The 20906-nt window shown below is 33.4% G+C and overlaps 1 protein-coding gene across 1 annotated transcript; it reads right to left on the reverse strand.

Annotated features, from left to right (window-relative positions):
- Positions 1–919: 919 nt before the first annotated feature.
- Positions 920–10295, reverse strand: LOC122595501 (pre-mRNA-splicing factor ATP-dependent RNA helicase DEAH7). The gene is made up of 17 exons (XM_043767869.1): positions 10146–10295; positions 9862–9985; positions 9196–9411; positions 8963–9036; positions 8241–8487; positions 7885–8052; positions 7352–7491; positions 7153–7241; positions 6855–6963; positions 4953–5130; positions 4605–4834; positions 4346–4522; positions 3769–3840; positions 3198–3374; positions 3034–3095; positions 2787–2939; positions 920–2697 (listed from the first exon to the last, which is right to left on the reverse strand). The coding sequence occupies exons 1-17, from the start codon at positions 10149–10151 to the stop codon at positions 1098–1100; spliced, it is 3822 nt and encodes a 1273-aa protein (XP_043623804.1). The 5' UTR covers positions 10152–10295; the 3' UTR covers positions 920–1097.
- Positions 10296–20906: the final 10611 nt, after the last annotated feature.

Below are 20906 nucleotides of genomic sequence, written 5' to 3' on the forward strand. Positions count from 1 at the left end.
CCACTTTTTTTTGTTTTTCATAATTTTTAACTATGGTCTACATCATGGTACACATGTATACGCATTAGGTACATCCCCAACTTAAGTTATACACACATGAACAATTTTTACTTCACCGGATCTTGAAGGCAAAGATGACAACGGAAAATGCTTCTCTATCGGACGAGACAACAAAAGTTTATGGTGGCGGGAGGCGGTGAAATACTTTTTGTAGGAGTTCGTCACGCATAGGTTATGTTGCGTCAGTTTATGTGTGTTTTAGTCATTTAGTCATTTAGTGTGTGTTAACCTATTCTCTCGCTGAGACAGAATTCTATCTCGATATATGTTGCTATTTTATTGTTGTTGCTTAGTTATGATTCGTGCTAAGTTATATTTATATGTCAATCTTCATAATCGGGTTGTACAATGATTCATAAAATGCTATATGTTAAACGATTGATGTTCAGAAGTTTTTATTAATACTTTATTATTAACATGAATACTTATAAATTGCCTTGAAATGAAATTCGGGACTTCTGAAATCCTTTATTAACCTACTCCCACAAAGTAAAAGATTATATATGTACATTCGTTAATATTCAGAAACTGAATATGTAGATTCAGCTTCTGAATATTCCGATCACTTTTTTCCAAACGTTACGTCTCCGGGCAACACCAAGGAGACAAAACTAGGTATATGTTAAATTGTAATGTTTTGTGCTAGGATTCTTGCACAATTACTTATACTTAGTAATTAGGTCGGTGGGTAGGGGGAGTTGCTCAAGAAAAGAAGGCTCTTCAGAGTAATTTGGCTTCTGCGTGCCCACAATGAGTCCAAATTAAACAGCATTTATAAGTATTGCCATTTGTATGTATTTTATTTTACTAGTATAAAAAGATACTATACTGAAAACAATAATAAAGCAACAGATGAAGGTGTAAAAATTCAAAATAAGCATTATCTAACTCTCTCTACTTCATATCGTACAAGTACCCTCAAAGTATAATTCCAAAGTGACAAAATGCACTAGTTCTATGTGGCATATCCCTTTGAATTTTAATAATACAATCCCAATGAATATATAATAATTAAACAAGGGATTTTTTGGAAAATTTTACAAACCCAATCTTTTAGTTCTTAGATATGTTGAAGAACCCTGCTTCAATCCGGGCATAGAGATAGTTTGTTGTTGTTTCAGCCTCCTCTCTCTATCTACTGCGTTTCTTCTAGCTGCGGCTTCAGCATTCTGTTTTCTCAATGTCTCCATTTCTTCTTCCATCGCTGACTTTTCTTCTTTCTGCTTCTTTTTGTGCTCCAACATCGATGTATCTGAGTCCTTAACCGAAAAGAACATGGGACCCAACTCGGCCAACCACTGTGGTTCAACTGAAGTTGCACACTGCATGTATTCCTTGGTCGTCAAAATCAGCTCGTGATAAACTACATAGTCTGGTGTGTAACCTAAACCGTAAAGAGCTGAGCTAGGATGCAAATGACATGGCATCCCATTCCTACAGTTGACATATTCACCAATCCCTTTAAGTCTAGCAGCATTCTGAAAGTAAGCCGAACAAATTGCTTTTCGTACAATGTCCCAATCAGGTCCACAAGACGTGAGCGGGATTTTGAGTGTTTTTAATATGTCTAACAGTTGAGATCGTACTTCACGGGCCTTTCGTAGTCCTTTCACTTGTAAAAAATGATCGTTACACCAATCTCCACGGTATTGATTAGCTTTCCATTGTTGGTAAACGTTGAGTAGGGTTAAATGATCGGATTCGGGCACAAAAAACTTTTCCCGAGCAGCATCACTTTCCTCTGCCCGGTCCTTGGGCCTAAAGAATACAGACGGGACTGAAAGCATGGATACAACTGTAAGAACTTCATTCAGGCATTCCAATTGTTCTCCCATTAGAAGCATCTTGGCTAGTGGCGGATCTAGTGGAAACTCAACCATTTTCCATCCGAGATCGGTTAGACTTCCAGTATTGTTCAAAGCACCCAGGACCCAGAGCTGATACATTGAGTTTAGAATATTGTCCTGAGGAGGAGGATCCATGAAATCAAAATCTAACAGATTTTCGATTTTTAGACTCTTTAGCAAAAGAACAATATTACCCAGATTGGTCCTCTGAATTTCTGGGACGGGCTGCGGAAGCATTTCGTTTTGGTATGCGGTTTCTGTAAAAAGACGGTAGCAAGTTCCAGGTCCAGTTCTACCTGCCCGACCTGCTCGCTGGTCAGCGGCAGCTCGACTCACAGGGAAAACCTGGAGAGCATCCATACCCATACGCGGATTATACACCTTCATTTTGCTGTAGCCTGTGTCAATGACATAATAGATTCCATCCACAGTCAAAGATGTTTCAGCAATGTTGGTAGCCACAATGCATTTGCGGGTCTTTTCTTCAGGTTTCTCGAAAATTTTGGCCTGCAAATCTGCGGGAAGTTGGGAGTAGATAGGGAGGATCAACATCTTGGAAACTACTTGTTTCGTGGTCGACACGAGCTGTTCCATACGTTCAGCTAGGGCATAACAGGTGGCTTCAATCTCGTCTTGACCAGTCATGAAGATGAGTATATCACCATCACCGCTCGTGATGTGGATTGTCATCGCTTGTTTCACAGCAGCTTCTACATAATCTTCACATGGGGTTTTACTATACAAGGTTTTTACAGGGAATGTTCTCCCGGGAATGTGGAAGATCGGGACACTGCAAAACATAAATTACTAACTATGAATACTACTACAAATGATAGAAATATATAACTATATAACTATGTAATGGAACATAGAGGTTACCTCCCAAAGAAGTCTGAAAATTTCTGAGCATTGAGGGTGGCTGAAGTGACGATGAGTTTAAAGTCTCGACGCCTAGCAACAACTTTTTTGAGGATACCAAAAAGTACATCTGTGCTTAATGATCTCTCATGAGCTTCGTCCATAACAATGACCCTAAAATATTGCATGCAAAGTTAGACAGAGTCCACAGTCAATTAACTAATTACATATACCACATACCATTAGATATTTAATATAAAATGCTTACCTATATTTGTCAAGATCCGAATCTTTCAGCGTCTCGCGGAGAAGCACACCATCAGTCATGTACTGTAAACCAAAAAACACAATGAACATTTAGATATCTTGATACGAGTTAAATATAAATTTTCTACCATGGTACCACCAGAGCTCAGATTGAATAAAACTTACCTTTATAACAGTCTTGGGTCCGGTCACGTCCTCAAAACGGATCGCATAACCAACCAAATCTCCAAGCTCGGTTTCCATCTCTTCACTGACTCTTTTGGCGACACTCATTGCTGCAACACGCCTTGGTTGAGTACAACCAACTACACCCGTTGATGTATATCCATCTTCGTGTAAATACTGCAAATAAAAGCTCCCAATGTTATGAATCAGGACTGGACACTTCACGGTCGAGAAAGAATGGCCGTGGCCGTGGCTCATTTTTGCAACTCAATTAATTTATTAGCTAAAATTATCAATTGTTCGTTTGAAATGAATTATTTGGTTGATATTATTAATAGTTGCATGAAATGAACTGTTGTGCTTAAAGTAATAGAAGTTTGAAAGATGAGTGGTTGCGATTAAAAGTTATGACCTTGTGGGATGTTTGAAAAAATGAGTGGTTGTGATGGATTAATAAATGCATAGCATATTCACTTGAAAAGTTTACTGGCCTAGTGGGTTTTGTGTATTACGAAGAAGAATAGATAAGCTGCCAAAAAAAAAAAACAAGAAATTGCAGTTAGGAAGTAACCTGGGTCAACTGTGTTGTCTTTCCAGAACCAGTTTCACCTACAACTACCACCACTTGATTCTCTCGTACCACCTATCCCATAAAACAAGCAAAATGAAATGAAGGGGTCACCTCACAATTAAAAAAAATAATCTGTTAAGTTTTAAATATAGCTAGAAATCTTGACCCACAACATACAAATGGGTCAACCCAAGTTATGCTTTATTTCCTACAGTTCGAAAGCCAAATATATGTTTTTAGAGCATAAAACATTCTACATATTATTAATAGCATTGAATATAAGAACTTTTGACCTGCTATGTACGAATAGATCAACCCATGTTATGTTTTATATCTTACAGATTGAAAGCCAAAAATGCAGAAAACATTCTACATATCGTTAGTATTGAAGATAACTTTTGAGACAAGGTTTTATTGTTTTAACAAAAAAAATTCAAACTTCAAATAGAAAATAGAAAATAGAAAATCTATTGGTTAGCACCCAACTGTTTTTCCTCTTAATAAAAAATGGCCACTTTGACCGCTCAACCAGTTCTATTTCACATCAAGTTGAATAGTAGAGCTGTATATATCATGCCTGCAGTAGTTCATCTCGTACAGAAAATATTGGGAGGTACTGCCGCTGTTGTGAAAGTGAGTTTGATTTCGCAAAATCACTTACTGCTTCACCCTTTTTCAAGTGTTGCGCAAACTTTGCATCTTCTTTGAAATCAACTTCACCATCTTCACCAACTACAGCAGTATCAGCATCAATCTGACATTTAATTATGTAAAACATTAGACAATATACAAGGTTTAATATAGAAGTGTATATAGTATCAGTAACCGGTATTAACCTGCTCCGCCGACTTCTCAACTCCAAGAATATTACCAAGCTGTGAACCAGCAAGTTCCCAAAAACGCTGACGTGATTTATTCTGACTTTGTTTCTCGTGAACTTCACGAACAAGGTTGGAACCTTTTCTTGAAATGATTGCCATATCTGACGTGGGATCCTTTAGTGGCATTACAGGTTCTGCCTGCTTAGTAAAGACAATCCGCCCATCCAAGAATGGTGGCTTTGTATCTGAAATAAATAGATTTAACTTTATGCAAATGCCTTTTTAATAAACTTCAAATACCGACTTAGACAGTCCGAACATATATATAAAAAAGAACCGTCAAAAAGTTATGGTTATTCATACCATGTACAAGTAGAATAACCCTCCGTTCTTCCTCGTCATCAAACTCTGTCTGAACCTCTGTACCTCTCACAGCTCCAGATCTCAAAAGTTGTCGGTCCTCCCATTGAGCATTGTCTGCAGTAAGTTGAGATAGCTTCTTGCTCTGAGAAAGTGTCATTGGGGTTCCATCTTTACGAACCTAAGATCCACAAATAAGACATAATTAGAAGCTGCAGTTATGTTAGAGCAAACATCAAAATAACCGTGTGTCAAAATGAAGATATATTTTTGGTCTCCATACAACAGACTTCTCCTTCCAAGTTTATTTGTGTGCACAAAAACTCAGACTTCACACAAAAACAATGCTACTTCTTCCTTTCGACATAGAACCTTATTTTTAACCAATAACAAGTATTTCTACCCAGGCGTTGCCCCCGGAGAAGAACAAAACTCTCGTGACAAAAGTTAAAAAACATTAAGCCAAAAAACAATATTCGAGGGAAAAGTTAAGAAAATAAAAATTATGGTCAAAAGTAAAGAAAATGAAACTTTGGTAACAAAATTTAGAAACCAAAAGTAAAAAGTTATGTGGAAAAAAGTACAAAAGTTATGAAACTTAAACTTGAAAACAAAGCATGTCTGGTGAAAGTAAATAAGAAAGAAAGAAACTTTTGATGGGGAAAGGTTAAGAAAGTTATGTGGCAAAAAGTAAAAAAAGCAACTTTGGTGGGAAAAGTAAAAAAACTTAAACTTGAAAACAAACTCCGTTAAATACCTTTTTTGTAACTACCGTTAGTTAGCCAAACAACAACTAACGGCTCTTAAGACCGTGCAAAACTTTGATGGGAAAAGTAAAAAAACTTAAACTTGAAAACAAACTCCGTTAAATACCTCTTTTTATAACTACCGTTACTTTAGCCAAACAACACCTAACAGCCATTAGGACCATTAATTATTTTGGTTGTTTAAGAGCTAGTTGTACCTTATGCATTGAGGGGAGTACTTTTAGCTACAGTACTCCCTCCTCAGCAGACGACATTACAAATTAGAGTATATATATAATTTAATAACATCTCACCTTCACCCACTCTTGATTTTATTAATCAAATACACTTTACTTTATAACCCATCAAGGCACTCTTGTCATAACTTACACTAACTCCTTTTCCAGCAAGACCCATTTTACTAAGTGCCATTTATTGAAAAAGAGTATGAAGAGAGACATGATATGAAGACATAAAGTATGGAGTTTAGCATTATGGTACAATCCTATAAATAGTGGATGACATATATGTCATACAAATATACAATAGTCTCTGTTCAGTATTTGACTATTTGTTTCTGTTTATCTCAACCACTATTAAATATAAATATGCATTACTGGGTTCTTGGATATAGTTCTAACACTCGACAACACCCATCAAATTTCAACTTCTACAGTTCTCCTTGCTTCCCTAATTAATTTTCCACTAGAAATACAACATGGTTCAGAAATGTGTTCTTATTACAATTTACTTCTCACATAAATGACACTTTTACCATTTACCAATAATTTAATGCTTAAATGACACTTTTACCATTTACCATTAATTTAATGCACTATTGAGGTTCGAAAAATTAATTTCACACAGCACCAATATCCAGCCCAACAAGTATATGAGGTATGAGAGAGGAAACATGTAAATATGTAATCCCACAGGTACGCTGAGTATGTGGAATATTGATTACAATTACGTATAATATGAAAATTTTAATCATTTATATCTAACGATTTTTAGAAGTGGAAAATTATGGTAAGACAAACTAAATTAGTAAAGTGGAGTGTTACTTTGGGACAGAGAGAGTGACCAATATAAATATATATATATATGTAGATACGATTACAACATGGTATACTAAAGCAGTAGAACATATAGCTCATACCAATCTTTTTGTCACTTCTGCATGTTTCTTCTGGAGAGAAGCCTCATCGCCAAGATAAAATGATGAATTGTCAGCATCAAATGCAGTGGTGCCTTCTTCTGTGTCATACCTATTATGATAATAACAAGGTTAATTTTGAAGCAGCATGTACAATAGCACCATCAGTAAAAATTGATCAAATCACAAACATTAACAGCTTTGCATCAACAAATTTATAACTCGTGGTACGATCAGAGTTCTAGAAAGATTAATCATCAAGACTCCTGGAAAAATATACTATATTAGTAAATGAGCTTACCATGCACGATCAGAGTTGTACTCCATCTCCAATCGCATACTTTCAGTTATCTCTGGATTAATGAACTTTTCCTTTTCAGCCTCTTCATCCTGTATACAAAGCAAGAATATAAAAATATAATAAGTCACACAAAAGACAAAAGGCTAGATGCTTTACTTTATTGAGATTTAGAAAACAATAGGTGAAAATGGGATTCTACCTCTGCAGGTAGTGAATTTGTTGCAGAGGATGGTCGCTGAGACCTTCCACCAGATCTTGATGTTGATGATCTAACGGTACCAGATGCCCTTATAGGAACTGGTGAAGGCGCTACACTGTCCCATGGAGAAGCGCCATGCCCTATTAAGGTTCCAAAAATAGTTAGCAACTAGGTAACAACAGCCGGCAAGGATAATGGTTGCGTTTTCGACCCATTCCGTTAGGATTAGCTTTTGAATACATACAACTCCTTGCAACTTTCACATTTAACTCAAAGAGACTGCCGCAATAAAATAAAATATGTAATCATATTTCAAAAATTAGGTTTCATTGAAAAGGTTTTAGATAAAAGTTGTTCCTAGTCAACCCAACCAAGCCCTTATACCAAAAGAACGTGTTTTCACCTAAATGTGTTTGACCAACTACCCTGCCAAACCTGCACTGCACATTTTGCCAGTTTACTAAAAAACTTGACTGTTGGCAGTATTTAATTATGCGTGCCCATGGCTGTTGGCAGAATTTGATTATGCGTACCAGATTGAGGAGTATTGCTCCCAAGCCAAGGGGAGACTAATCTTGCATCAGGAGAAGCACCAACCAACATTGGTGATGGATGATGCCTGCTGCTACTACCACCTGAATGATTATCACGGTGTGGTGATTCTTCCCATTCCCATCTTCCATCATCCCAATCAGATCTACCTACAATACCCACACACAAACAATATGAATTTGTTATAAGGGGCAAATACAACCACTAGAATAGACATTAATAGTTGGATGATCGCAGTTTCCATTATTGAGAGTCCAACCATAAAAGCTATGCTTATTCAGTTATTCTCATAATAAAAGGTAAAAAATCCTTCTAAAGTAATTACCATACTACATACCTGGAGTTCTCCTTGAACTTTCATATCTGCTTCTTTTATTACCATAGTCTCTGTAATCTCTTCCATGACGAGGTGATGGATCTGAATTATCTCGATCATCCGTACCAGTGGTATATCGTTTTGAACCCCTACTTTGACTCCTTGAGTCATCTCTAAAATCATTTCTACGCCTATCGTATTCTGTTGAATCATACCTAGAACTCTGATGTGCAGTGCTTCTAGAACTTCTAGATGAAGGGGTAATATCCTAAAACATCCAAGTGTAACAGATATGAAATGTCGGAAAGCTAATATAACATTTATACCAAAAAAATAAGAAGGTAGTAACAGTGAATCACAAATAAGTTGCCTAGAAATCATTATCTAGAGCAGAGCCCTCATAGTCTAAATAGCACTTCAGAAAACTGATGAGTACCCTAGAGATGTAATTGCACTTCAGAAAACTAACAACACTACTGCAGACAATTAAGTAATGTTATAACGATTTATGGCTTCTTTTATTTCATTAATTTGAGAAATGAGGGGGACATGTCTTCAAGCTTTCTTTTCTAATGTTCCACTGGTGGGTGGAGAACTAAAGCATTAAAATATATTGTGATTAAAAGCAGCATTCCTTGGAAGCACAAATCGAGATTTATATCACAAGTTTAAAAAACTAATCCGCGAATTTGGATCATGTCCACTAGATTTGAGAAAACAAGACAGACTATCTAATATCTTACCTCAGAACGCGACCTAGAACTTGATCGATGCCTATCCGATTTGCTATCAAGTCGTTCTTCAGTGATTTGACTTTCTGCAACAATGAGAAATATCACAATTAGATTAAATGGTACTGATAACCAGAAAATTGTTACAAGTATGAGAAGAGAAATGAGATGAGCTACCCTGAAAATTCAATACAGAATAGAAAAAAAAAAATCAGAATCAAATATCAAAAAAATAAATAAAATACCTGAATCAAATGTCTTGGTACCGCTGGAATCACGGTAACGTCTATTTTTATTTTGTCCACTGCTAGATACACCGCTTCCACCTTCATCTAGACCTGTGAGTGAGGACGTAGAATTTTCCATTTCTTCATCTATAGATGTCATTAGAGAAGAAACTCTTCCTCTTGGAACTTTAAATGACCCTTCAGCTCGTTTTGCAGTTGCAAGAGCATCTAAACCTGATTCATATTAAATTTGAGCTAAGAAATTTTGGCAAGGGATGACTCATGAAAACACGATAACATCAACTACAAAACACTTTAACAAGATAAATGAGCCTAATGCCAACAGTCAAACACATTATTCACGGAAAACAAAACTTGTGTCACGCACTAAAAACTAAAACATCCCAATAGAGTCCATCCTTACATAATAACGGAGACTACAACTGGGTAAGAGTTAATCGGGCAACACATGGCGAATATGCATCAAATTTTCTATAAATTCAAAAGCGACGCACACAGGAGAACTTCTGCCCAAAAATCGTCACGTACAGGCATTGCTTTCTTTGTTATTAATTTTACACTAAGGATCTTTTTTGCTTGAACTATTCCCTATCCCTACCTCTGTATAAACACATACATATTGTAATAAAACTACTAAAAGTGAGTATTTCCGTAGATACTGACCTAATAACGATTTACGGTCAGGTGCTCGGAAGACAATCTTATCTTTCCCAGGTAATTGTAAACCACCAACACTACATTCATCAGGCTCCAATATCTCACTTGTCTTATCAATATCAACTGGGTTCTGTTCATCAAGAAGAAGAAGAAAATTACTTAAAATCCAAACAATTCACAATATATATATATATATAAACTAATCATTATTAATGCTAAAAAGATGAAACTTTCATGCTTAACTAATCAAATTTGCAAAAGCTGAGAGAGTTCAGATTGTAAACACTTACCTCCATAATATTTATTTATTTATAATAATCAAACAGTAGAGACAAAACCCTGTTCGTGTAATAATCGATCGATGTATAATATGTGAGAGTTAGGGCTTTGAAATTGAAGTCGGTGTGATTGAAAAATCTGGGTCGTTTAAAAGAATCAGAAAAACCCTATAAAAAACCAAAAAATGGTAAATCTGTGTTTAAAACTTTGAAAGCGTTTTATATAATCCTATTTTCATTTCATGAAAGCGTTTTAATTTTGGAAGGAGTTTTTGTTAACTAATCCTTTAATCACCAAAAAATAAAATAAATTAAATACACTTATTTATACTAGCATTGTACCCGCGCGATGCGGCGACGGTTTGATGATGACGACGATTGGCGGTGGTGACAGGTGGTGGTGTTGTTCATGGTGGGTGCAACTCTGTAAGTAATTTGTGTAAATGTAATTGATGTAAATTAGAATATAAAGGATTAATGATGTAAATTCTTTTATAAAGGATAAAATGATAATTTTCCATCTAACACTTTTATGAGTGTTTTTTTTGAGAAGTTATATAAATTATTTTTATTTTTAGGGCTATTTGATTGGAAAATATTCCAACTTGTCCCGAATATCTTTTCTAGGACCATACTTTTAAAATGTCTATTGTGCGGATTAAAACTGGTAAAAACTTCTATTTGGGGTCTATCTAGGGCTGTAAACGAACTGAACAGTTCACCAACGGTTCATGAACCGTTCGACGGGAAGTTCGTTCGTGTTTGTTTGTTTAGGTAAATGAACGAACATGAACAAAGCTCTCGTTCGTTCATTTACGTTTGTGAACATTCGATAATATTTTCGTGAATGTTCGTTCGTTTATGTTCATGAACCGTCGTTCGTGAACAATAGTTTGTTTATGTTCGTGAACATTTGTTCATTTTGTTCATTTACATATATAAATATTTGCTTTATATAATATATATATATGTATATATATATTATTAATATCTAACTATTTAAGAAAAAGTTTAAATAAAAATACTTAAATTATAAATATTTCGTTCGTTTGTGTTCGTGAACAGTCGTTCATGAACACAAACGAACGAACATGAACAAGTCATTTTGTTCACTTGTCTATTCGTGAACCGTTCGTTTTAAGTTAAACGAACGAACATGAACAAGGTTTCATTCGTGTTCGTTCGGTTCGTTTACAGCCCTAGGTCTATCATCAGGTACTAAGTAATTTTTAATTTTTATTTTGATTTTTTTTATTAGTAATATTAGTGATGTGGATAATCCACCTCATTTTCTTGTTAATAGAAAATCATAATTCATTCATTGTCTTTTTCATTCAAAACCAGATAGATGCATAAAGAAAGAAAGAAGAGCCAAATTCTGCCAATTAATAACACCCACCAGGCCACCATGAGTTGTTGTTTTGGTAACACTGGTACTACAAAAAGTCACATCAATAATCATGATCATCATCATGATTCGGGAGGTACTAAAACAAGAAGTCACATTGATAATCATAATCCTCCTCTTGATTTAGGGAATAATGGTACTATGGTAGCACCACTTCATCAGAATTCGACCATGTCAAGTGCAACCACCTGCCAACAACCACCTGCCACCATCTCCACCACCGCGACCACAACCCAACAACAACAGTCGCCACTACCAACAACCACCTGCTACCATCTTCACCACCGTGACCACAATCCAACAACCATAGTCGCGGGATCTGAACATGTTAGAAGTTTAGACCACAGGATCTGGACATCTAAAAGTTATACCACTGGATTTGAAGAAGCGAGGTGGGATGGCGGTCCGGCAGGGGGGGGTGCGGAGGAGACGACGTGACGTGGGGATAGAGGCAGAGGTGGCGTCGGGGGTTGGATGGTTAATGAAGGTTACTTTTGTAGCATTTCTCTGTTTTTCCGACGACGTAGGCGGCGAACCGGCGGTAGTTGTTGCCGGAATCAGAAAAAGGATAGAGAGGGGGCGATGAGTGTATGTTGTTTTCCCCAGTATATGTTGAGATACGTAAACACATATATGTATAGTATATAATTAAACTAAATAAATAAATAAAGGTAAAGTGGGCCACAAATGGACATATGTATGCAAGCAAAATAAGCAATGACGGGCTCCATATCATACTTTAGCCGGTAAAGACCCCAAATGATTTTTTTGCCGCTTTTAATCCTTATAATAGACGTTTTAAAAGTTCGGTCCTAAAAAAGACATTTGGGACAAGTTGAAGTACTTTCCAATCAAATAGTCCTTATTTTTATGTTTATTTTATCTGAAATAGACGGTTAAGAGATATAAATTTCTTTAACGAATCCTTTAATTAACAAAAATAAATAAATAAATACACTTATTTATATAAGCTTTTTATTTTATTTTAGGCGGCTTTTAACTTTGGAGTGTTTTTTTTTAAGAACTTATATAAACTACTAGTGCTCGGGTCCGTACAATGGACAGAGTCTCAAAATATATTAATTATTCAAAGTTAAAAATTTAGAATTCAAGTATATTAAATCTTTATGATCAATATCATAATTTTATCAATACGAAACTAAAGAAGTAAACATATGAAAATTAACTCCATATAAATATTGATTCCAGTTTAACCCTTTTTTTCAACTTTAGTTAAATAAAAAATTTGCAGTTTGTTATATCTAAACTTACTACAAACACAAACAACAATTTTAGACTAAACGATTTAAAGTCAAACTCAACAAAAAGAGAAACAAAAAATGTACAGTATATAATTTGAAAAATACGTACATACCAATTTGTTAACAAAGATTATCTCGAACGTTTTAATTTTCTTCGGGTTGTTCCACTCCAAAACAATCTATACATGCATAACACAGAGTCGTAGATGGTTAACATGTGTTGGCTTAAGATTTTCAAGATGAACTAATGTGGTATTAATTTTTTTTTGTCGAAGAAGAAGCCATAATGAATCTATAATGGACAACAAACTAAATAATAATGATAATGATAATGATAATAATAATAATAATAATAATTTAAGTTCATAATATATTGAATTTCATAAAAGTAATGATCTTTAAGAATTAAAAACATGTTACCTGGTATAGGAGGAGACCGAACCTTTTGGTAGTCGATTTTCTTTTTTGGTTTAGTCGTATGTTTTTTTTTTTTTTTTTTGAGAATATGTGGGGTTTTTTCCTAGGTTGTATATATACAGATGTAATATAATTTTTGGGAGACTTTAAAGGATTAAAAGATTGTTTTATTGATAATAAAGTTAGCCTTTAGATTTAATAACTAAAAAAATAGAGTATTAATGAGGAGGGAGTTTTAGGCTAAAGGAGGTAGATTAGGGTGTCAAGTGTACTCCAACCTCCACTTTTAGTTATATTATAAATTTTTATTTTTATGTTTATTTTATTTGGAATGGACGCTTAAGAGAGATAAATTTCTTTATCGTAGGCCTTATATTGAAGTAAACTAAAGATGTTGACTACAATTTTTAGTGTTTTTTTAAGGATTTAAAGCTATGTTTAATATATTTTTTTAGAGTTTTTGGCACTTTGGCAGTTTCCATTTATAATGTAATTGCACAAGTACTTATTTATGAGTTTTATTATTAAGATAATCTTTCAAAAGTTTAGAATTAGTTACATTGATGGGTATCCATATTTGTTTGACCTATAGCACCAAAAAAAATTCAGCACTTTTCAAAAAAAAAAAACACTACATGGATCCAGCAGACCCGTAGCCTAGTCAACCCCTACGTTGTGTATTAGGGATGGACATGACACCAGTACCGTTCCGTACAGGTCTCGGTACCGACGGTACCAATCCCGAAAATGGTCAAAACATAGTACCGATCCCGGTCCCATCGGTACCAGGACTGACACCGTATCGAAACAGAACCGGGATATCGATACTAAATCCGATTAGTCCCGATTGTTATCTCCACTTTTCCGTTTTTCGTATTTTTTTCCCCATGTTAATGACAATTTCTATTTTCACACTAAATTAACTAATGATACACATTACATTATGGGGTTAACAACTATGCTTCTAGCAGCAGCCTACTTTCAGGAGTTTGTGAGGGAGGATGATTTTGTATTTACACATGTGATTTTCATGGTAGGGGGTGGAGGGGGGGAGGGGTTTGTGAAGGGGAAACATAAAAGATCATTTGTGAAGAGGAAACATGGAAGATCCAAGCTTCTAACAACATATTATTTTTTCCCTTACATTATCTGGTGAAAAATAATACCACATATTTCTTCTTCAAACATGATTCAACAGAAGGTACTTTGACGGCAAGTCTATAATAAAACCTGATGCACCATAATTATGATTTGATCTAAATGACAATAACATTACACATTATTGTCATTGCATCTTGATTTATATATACCTGATGCATCATTGATTACGTAAAAATTAGGGTTGTAAACGGTTTCGTTCGTTTCGGTTAATTAGAAATCTTGAAGCGTTTTTCGGGTTTCGGTTCGGTTAGCTATAAATTTTGAACCGTTAATTTCGGTTACTCGAAAATCGGTTACCCGAAAAAGTCGGTTAATTTCAGTTTTTATTTTCGGTTACCCATTTATTAAAGTTATGCTAATATAAAGTTTAAGTTTTCAATTATAATAATCAATTTACATTGTATTAATTAATTTTTTTATGTATAATAGACATTTAACTACATTAATATTTTATTTTATAAATAAATATGCATTACATCTAATTTTGAATTACTTTATTTCTAACACATTATATTTATGCAATGCAAGTTTCTATTTAAAAATATCATGATTTACTACTTAAAATGTCTTTTATATGATATTATTATTATTTTAGATAAATATTTTAAACAAAGTTAGCAACTTTTTCTAAAAAGAATATATATATAAGAAAATTACTTAGAATATCCAAAACTAATAATAGATTGTGAAAGAAATTTAGTAAAATTGTTAATATTTTTGGCAACAAATACAAAAGTTTAGCTAAATAGATATGTAAATGATGTAATCATGTAATACATATATGTGTAAATATACATATATATGATTTATGTAGGTATATAACAAAATTCGGTTCGGTCCGGTTAACCGTGGGTAATGAATATTAAAAACCGTAACCGAACCGTTCCACATCGGTTTTTTTTGGGTTTTGATTTTTTCCACTTTCTGTTTTTTCGGTTTCAGATCACGCGGTTCAGACCAGTTTTTGATTTCCAGTTCATTTCTCACACCCCTAGTAAAAATATAGCAAAAATGACGTTCCAGTGTTCCACCTCACACTTAATTGTAAGGTACCTCATTTATGTCAAACTAAAATGTTGCCTATAGCTGCCATATAAATTAATATGGGAAGTTATAAAGTAATAAAAAATGGCTAATGTTAGGACTTAAGAGTAGTAGATAATTACGTACAAAACAATATGGGTTGAGCTTTAATTGGGCCATAGAAAAGTAGAAAATTGAAGTGGCTGTATTATGGGACTAAACGGGACTTTAGTGGGATTTCAGAAATTTCTGGGTACCGGTCCCGATTGGTACCGGTTCCACGAACTCGAAAAAATGAACACCGGTACCGATCCCGAGTGGGGACACGATACCACTTTTCGGTACCAGGACGAGATCAGGATTATGGGACTTTTGCTCATCCATAGTTCCGCCTACGGGTGTGGTGACGAGTGGTGGTGGTGTCATTAGCGGTATGATTATTAATATAATAAAGTGGATTAATGTAAAAAACGAGTAATGTAGTTATTTTAACAGTTGGGATTCAAATAGCAAATTTTGGTACCAGGATCAGGTATGAATCGCTACATGATCAGGATTTGAAATTGTTTGCTCATCCCTAGTTGGTTATAATAAATTTTTAAAACACGTATCTTTTTCTTTTGTAAAGTTAGTTTCGATTTAGATGTGCTGGAGACAATTTTAACCAACAAATCGCTGGACCTCTAGCTCGCTTCTCATGGAAAATACCTTGAGATGAAAAACCCAAGACTCGAACCCGAGACCTTAGGGAAAACTCACCTCCGGGCCCACATTTTTATATATTCTTAACTTTTAAAATATATTACAAATGTTTTAGAGAGTATTATAAACATAGATTTTGTTTAAGAAAAATACTATTTATAGATTTTTTGAATAGCATAATGATTAATTTATATTATATTTTTTATATTACTTTACTATATATATATAATTTTGGAATTTGGGTTTGTGAGCCAACGATTGTTAATTTTCTTTTCTTTTTTAAAAATTTTATCAGAAGGCGTTGGCCTTTTCTTTTTCTTTTTGTTTAATTTCCTCGAAGGTCCTTGTAGTTTTTACAATATTACAAGAATGGTTCATGTGGTTTGTGCCCTTAACTATTCCAATCTTTTTTGTCACTTAAGACTTTTTCCCGTATGCTTTCAAATAAAATCGAAAATTTTCCTACTTACTGTCCTCTAAAATTTATTTAATTTATAAATTCTTTTAATTAAAATTGTTGTTTTTTGAGTTGTTTCTGGCTTTCTACAATTTAATGTACAAAGTTAATATGGTATTTACGTTCTTTTTTCTTTTGATTATCTACAATGATTTATATACGGAGTAGAACTTTTCATTTCTTTTTGTATTTACATATAGTACTATGAATTTAGTGTGTTTTCATTCCTTTTTTTCTTACTATCATATTTTTTCCAATTAATCATATATATAATTGCTACATGATTAACATTGTTTCTTCCTTCAACTATTCAGAGAATTGATCATGTAAACGATTACTATATCTTACATTTGTATACAACAACACATTTCGAAACACACTTTTTAATAAAAAAAAAACTGTAAAGCGGCGTTATGTCTCCCGGGATAACGCCCGGGTAACATAACTAGTTAAGAAGGAAAAGGGAAAAGATAATGAAAAATATAAAATAAAGTAATAATCTAGTTGATTTTGTTTTATAAACTTTTTATAAAAATTTGTGATGATTATAAAAGAATTTTTTTTCCATTCTTATTTCATAAAATCTTTTCTTTCCCATTAAAAGATAACTCAAGATATGAAAAATAAAATCACTAATCAAGGATATGAAATATAATTGATCCGAATAGGTGAAACAAAACTAACACCACTTTCAATTAAATATTTGCATGTGTATAAATATGATTAATTCATTTGCAATTTGATATCATGAATAACCTTTTCACAAAATCTTGTTGGTGTTCTGGATCTTTGAACTTACTACTCGATGCATACAAATACCAAAAGTCATCTACCTCAAAAATCACGTGCTGAAACATAACTCTTAATTAATCACATGTAAATATATATTTCTTAGATTGTGTTTTCAAGAAATTTGCTTTGTTGGGCCTATAACTTTTGCCTTTTTGGGTGCAATTAAAATTCAGTTTGCTTGATATACTTTTTTGATTTTGTTTTTTAATGACGAGCATAATACCCGTGCGTTGCAGCGGAATTTTATTTTAGAAGTGACAATTTATTATAACGGTAGATATGGTAATTTAGTGTTATAGTGCGTGGAGGGCCATTTTAGGACCATATATATACTAAAAGGGGCTTTTTGGATAAAAAGAAAAATGCTTAATTTTTAAGACTTACCATAAACAAAAATTCAAAATGCTTTATAAGGGAGTATAGATGAAAAGTTTAAATATATAGAAATTTATTGAATATTGCTAAAGTTGACATTAATATCTAGGATTTGGATTCATGATAACGATAAAAATAAAATGAACAAAAGTGTTAGAAGAAAATTATAATTTCACATTTAATATGTACTTTATAAAGTTTAAATAAATAGGCGACAAAAGGCAGGAACGAGTTGTCAAAAAAAAAGGAAAATGATATTTGTAGCCCTAAGGGCTAAAGATAACACATTATTAAAAAACAATTTTTATTTATCTAAAACATATTTCTTTTACTTAGTTAAATCTCTTCTCTCACCTTCCACATTATATGGAAAATAAAACTAATCACCATATTCATCTCTTTTTGTGATAAAAAAAAATGTTACGGTAATCTAAAACAAATGATTCCTTCGATTTCATATCATCATTCTTGAAAACGAACGTACGTATTTTTACAATAATCTTTTAACTTTGTTTTTATTTAAGGAAGATCCATATATATTTCTTTTTGTCAACGTATAATTCTTTTTCAAGATCATGTGCAAGTGTGATGTTATTAAAGTCTTTATCTCTTGTATATGTCCATTAGTGTGGTATCTGTGTTTATATAAGTCTTTGGTTTCAACATAAAATGCTTGGTAATCTTGAACTAGTGCTATCAACAAACGATATATATAAACATATTTCAAAATCTCTTATCAATTTGTATGTTACATCAGTCATTTTTCAACCTCAGATTAAGTACAGAATAATTTCACGAATCAAACTATTCAACTGTTATGACTTTTCCTATATCCATACTTGTGTTTGTAGATTCTTCCTATATCCATCATCTGTAATAATAAATGTATGTTATCAAATATTTAGCCCTAGGGCTACAAATATCATTTTCCTATATCCATCATCTGTAATAATAAATGTTTGTTATCAAATATTTAAAGAAGGAAATCACAAATCTCACATGGTATTCTGGGATGGAGATACTTCTATGTGTGATTGCAAGAACTTTAAGTTTTGGGGAATACTTTCTTGTCACAGTTTAAGGGCATTCCACCATAAGGATTGCTTTAAAATCTCACCGTTGTATTTGCCTTTACGTTGGTGTTTTGATTCATTATCTAGTGGCAGATCACAAGACGTATCAACAAATGAGTGTTGGATGGATCGTGGACCAACTCTTATTGGTAATCTACTCGAAATAGGAGGCGACATTCTATGCCCCCAAAGTCAACAACAAAAGGGCGTCTAAGAAAAAGACGTATCAAAGGTGGAAAAGAGTTGGCAAATAAGACACGTAAAACATGCTCTATATGCAAACAAGTTGGACATACAAAGCCGACGTATGGTAACCAGGAAAATAGGTTTGATAAAGAAAATGTTTCTTCCAATGTTCCAAGAAGAAAGATTTGCCACACAATTTAGGAGTGAATCCTGTGTTTAGTTTAAAGTTTTAGGTTGTCACATTTTATCTTTCTTATTTTCTGATGGATTTGCAAACACTTCGTTAATAATTATTTTCTATCAAGCATGTATGGTAAATCGTTTGGGCACAGTTTAGTTGTGTTCAGTTGGTTGTTTCGTGTATCATGCTAGCAAATAGGAAGTGATATATTATCAAGTTTATTGAATTTTTTTGCTAGCTTGGAAGTGATATTACTATAAATTCTATGTTTGATAGAGTAATATTATACTATGAATTATATCAGGTATGACAAATTTATATGCCTTCAATTAATAAGAGTAGTCGAGTACTAATATCCATGATTTATATTTAAGTGATATAAATATGGAGAGATATGATTGATTTTATTTTTCCTTATAATGTGAAAAGTGAGGGAAGAAATTTAACTAAGTAAAGAAAATGTGTTTAAAATAAAAAGAAAATAAGTTTTAATATACTTTTACTCAAATAATTATTGATAATAATGTGTTATCTTTAGCCCGGGGCTACAAATATCATTTTCCAAAAAAAGAAAAAAAAGAAAAAAAGGGTTTAAATGCGGCAAATTCCTATATATATATATATATATATATATATATATATATATATATTAAACACCGTGTGTGTTTATTCGTGCGTACTCACAGCCTCCCTGTTTTTTTTATTCCGTCGTACATTTATGTTTTTAGGAATTGTTTTATAACTCCAATGAATTCATGTATCCATAATAAAAACTCTTACGGTCGCAAATGTTGACCAACATTAGTGTTGTTAATAGAAAATATCTATTTAGTATTTACAGATTGCACCTTAAGTTTTTAGCATTTATCTTTTTATAGCATGTCTTCTTCACGTCTGTTTTATGTTTTGTTTTGTCATATTTTAATTTGTTTTATTTTTTTAAATTAATCATATATAGTTGTTACATGACTGACATTCATTTTTCATATATAATTGATCATGTCAATGATTGTTATATCTTGTATTTGTAGTCGACAATACATTTTCAGACACACGGTATTTAAACAGCCGCATGTATTTTATGCATGTATAAGATTTCTAAAAGCAACATTATGTCTCCCGGGACAACGCCCGGGTAGCATAACCAGTATATATTAAATACTGTGCGTGTGTTTCTGTGCAGTCTCACAAATTTTTCCTTTTTACTCCCTCCATCCCATTTTAGTTGTCATGTTGACTAACTTTGACCGTAAATAATTAATATATTACCGTATACGGTAACGTAACATTACATGTGAATGTCATCATATTACCGTATACGGTAATGTAACATCTCCCGGGGGAAGCCCGAGTACGTTAACTAGTATAAATTAAAACCCGTGCAATGGTATGTGCGCCTTCTCACAAACTTTTTTTTTAAATATATCTGTGGGGCCCACCATATTTTGGGTTTCTCTTCTTTTACTCTTTGTCGTTTCCGCTACGTTTCTCCGTCTTTCTTTTTTGTTGAAAATAATTTAAACCAATTTCTTGGAAGCACTTCATAACAACGCCCAAAACACAACACTTTCATCAACTTCCGGACTAACTGCTAGCTTCCAAGCATCAAAATCTAAAAAGACGACCATGCCATATCTTCATAAACCAAGTCTTATCTGAAAACACACCCTCTTCCTCTCTTTATTAAACTCCGCTCGGGAACCATATACAAGTTCAATTTTCCAAACTATCATCGC

This window comes from Erigeron canadensis, chromosome 4, assembly GCF_010389155.1.
Source record: "Erigeron canadensis isolate Cc75 chromosome 4, C_canadensis_v1, whole genome shotgun sequence".
Taxonomy (NCBI): domain Eukaryota; kingdom Viridiplantae; phylum Streptophyta; class Magnoliopsida; order Asterales; family Asteraceae; genus Erigeron; species Erigeron canadensis.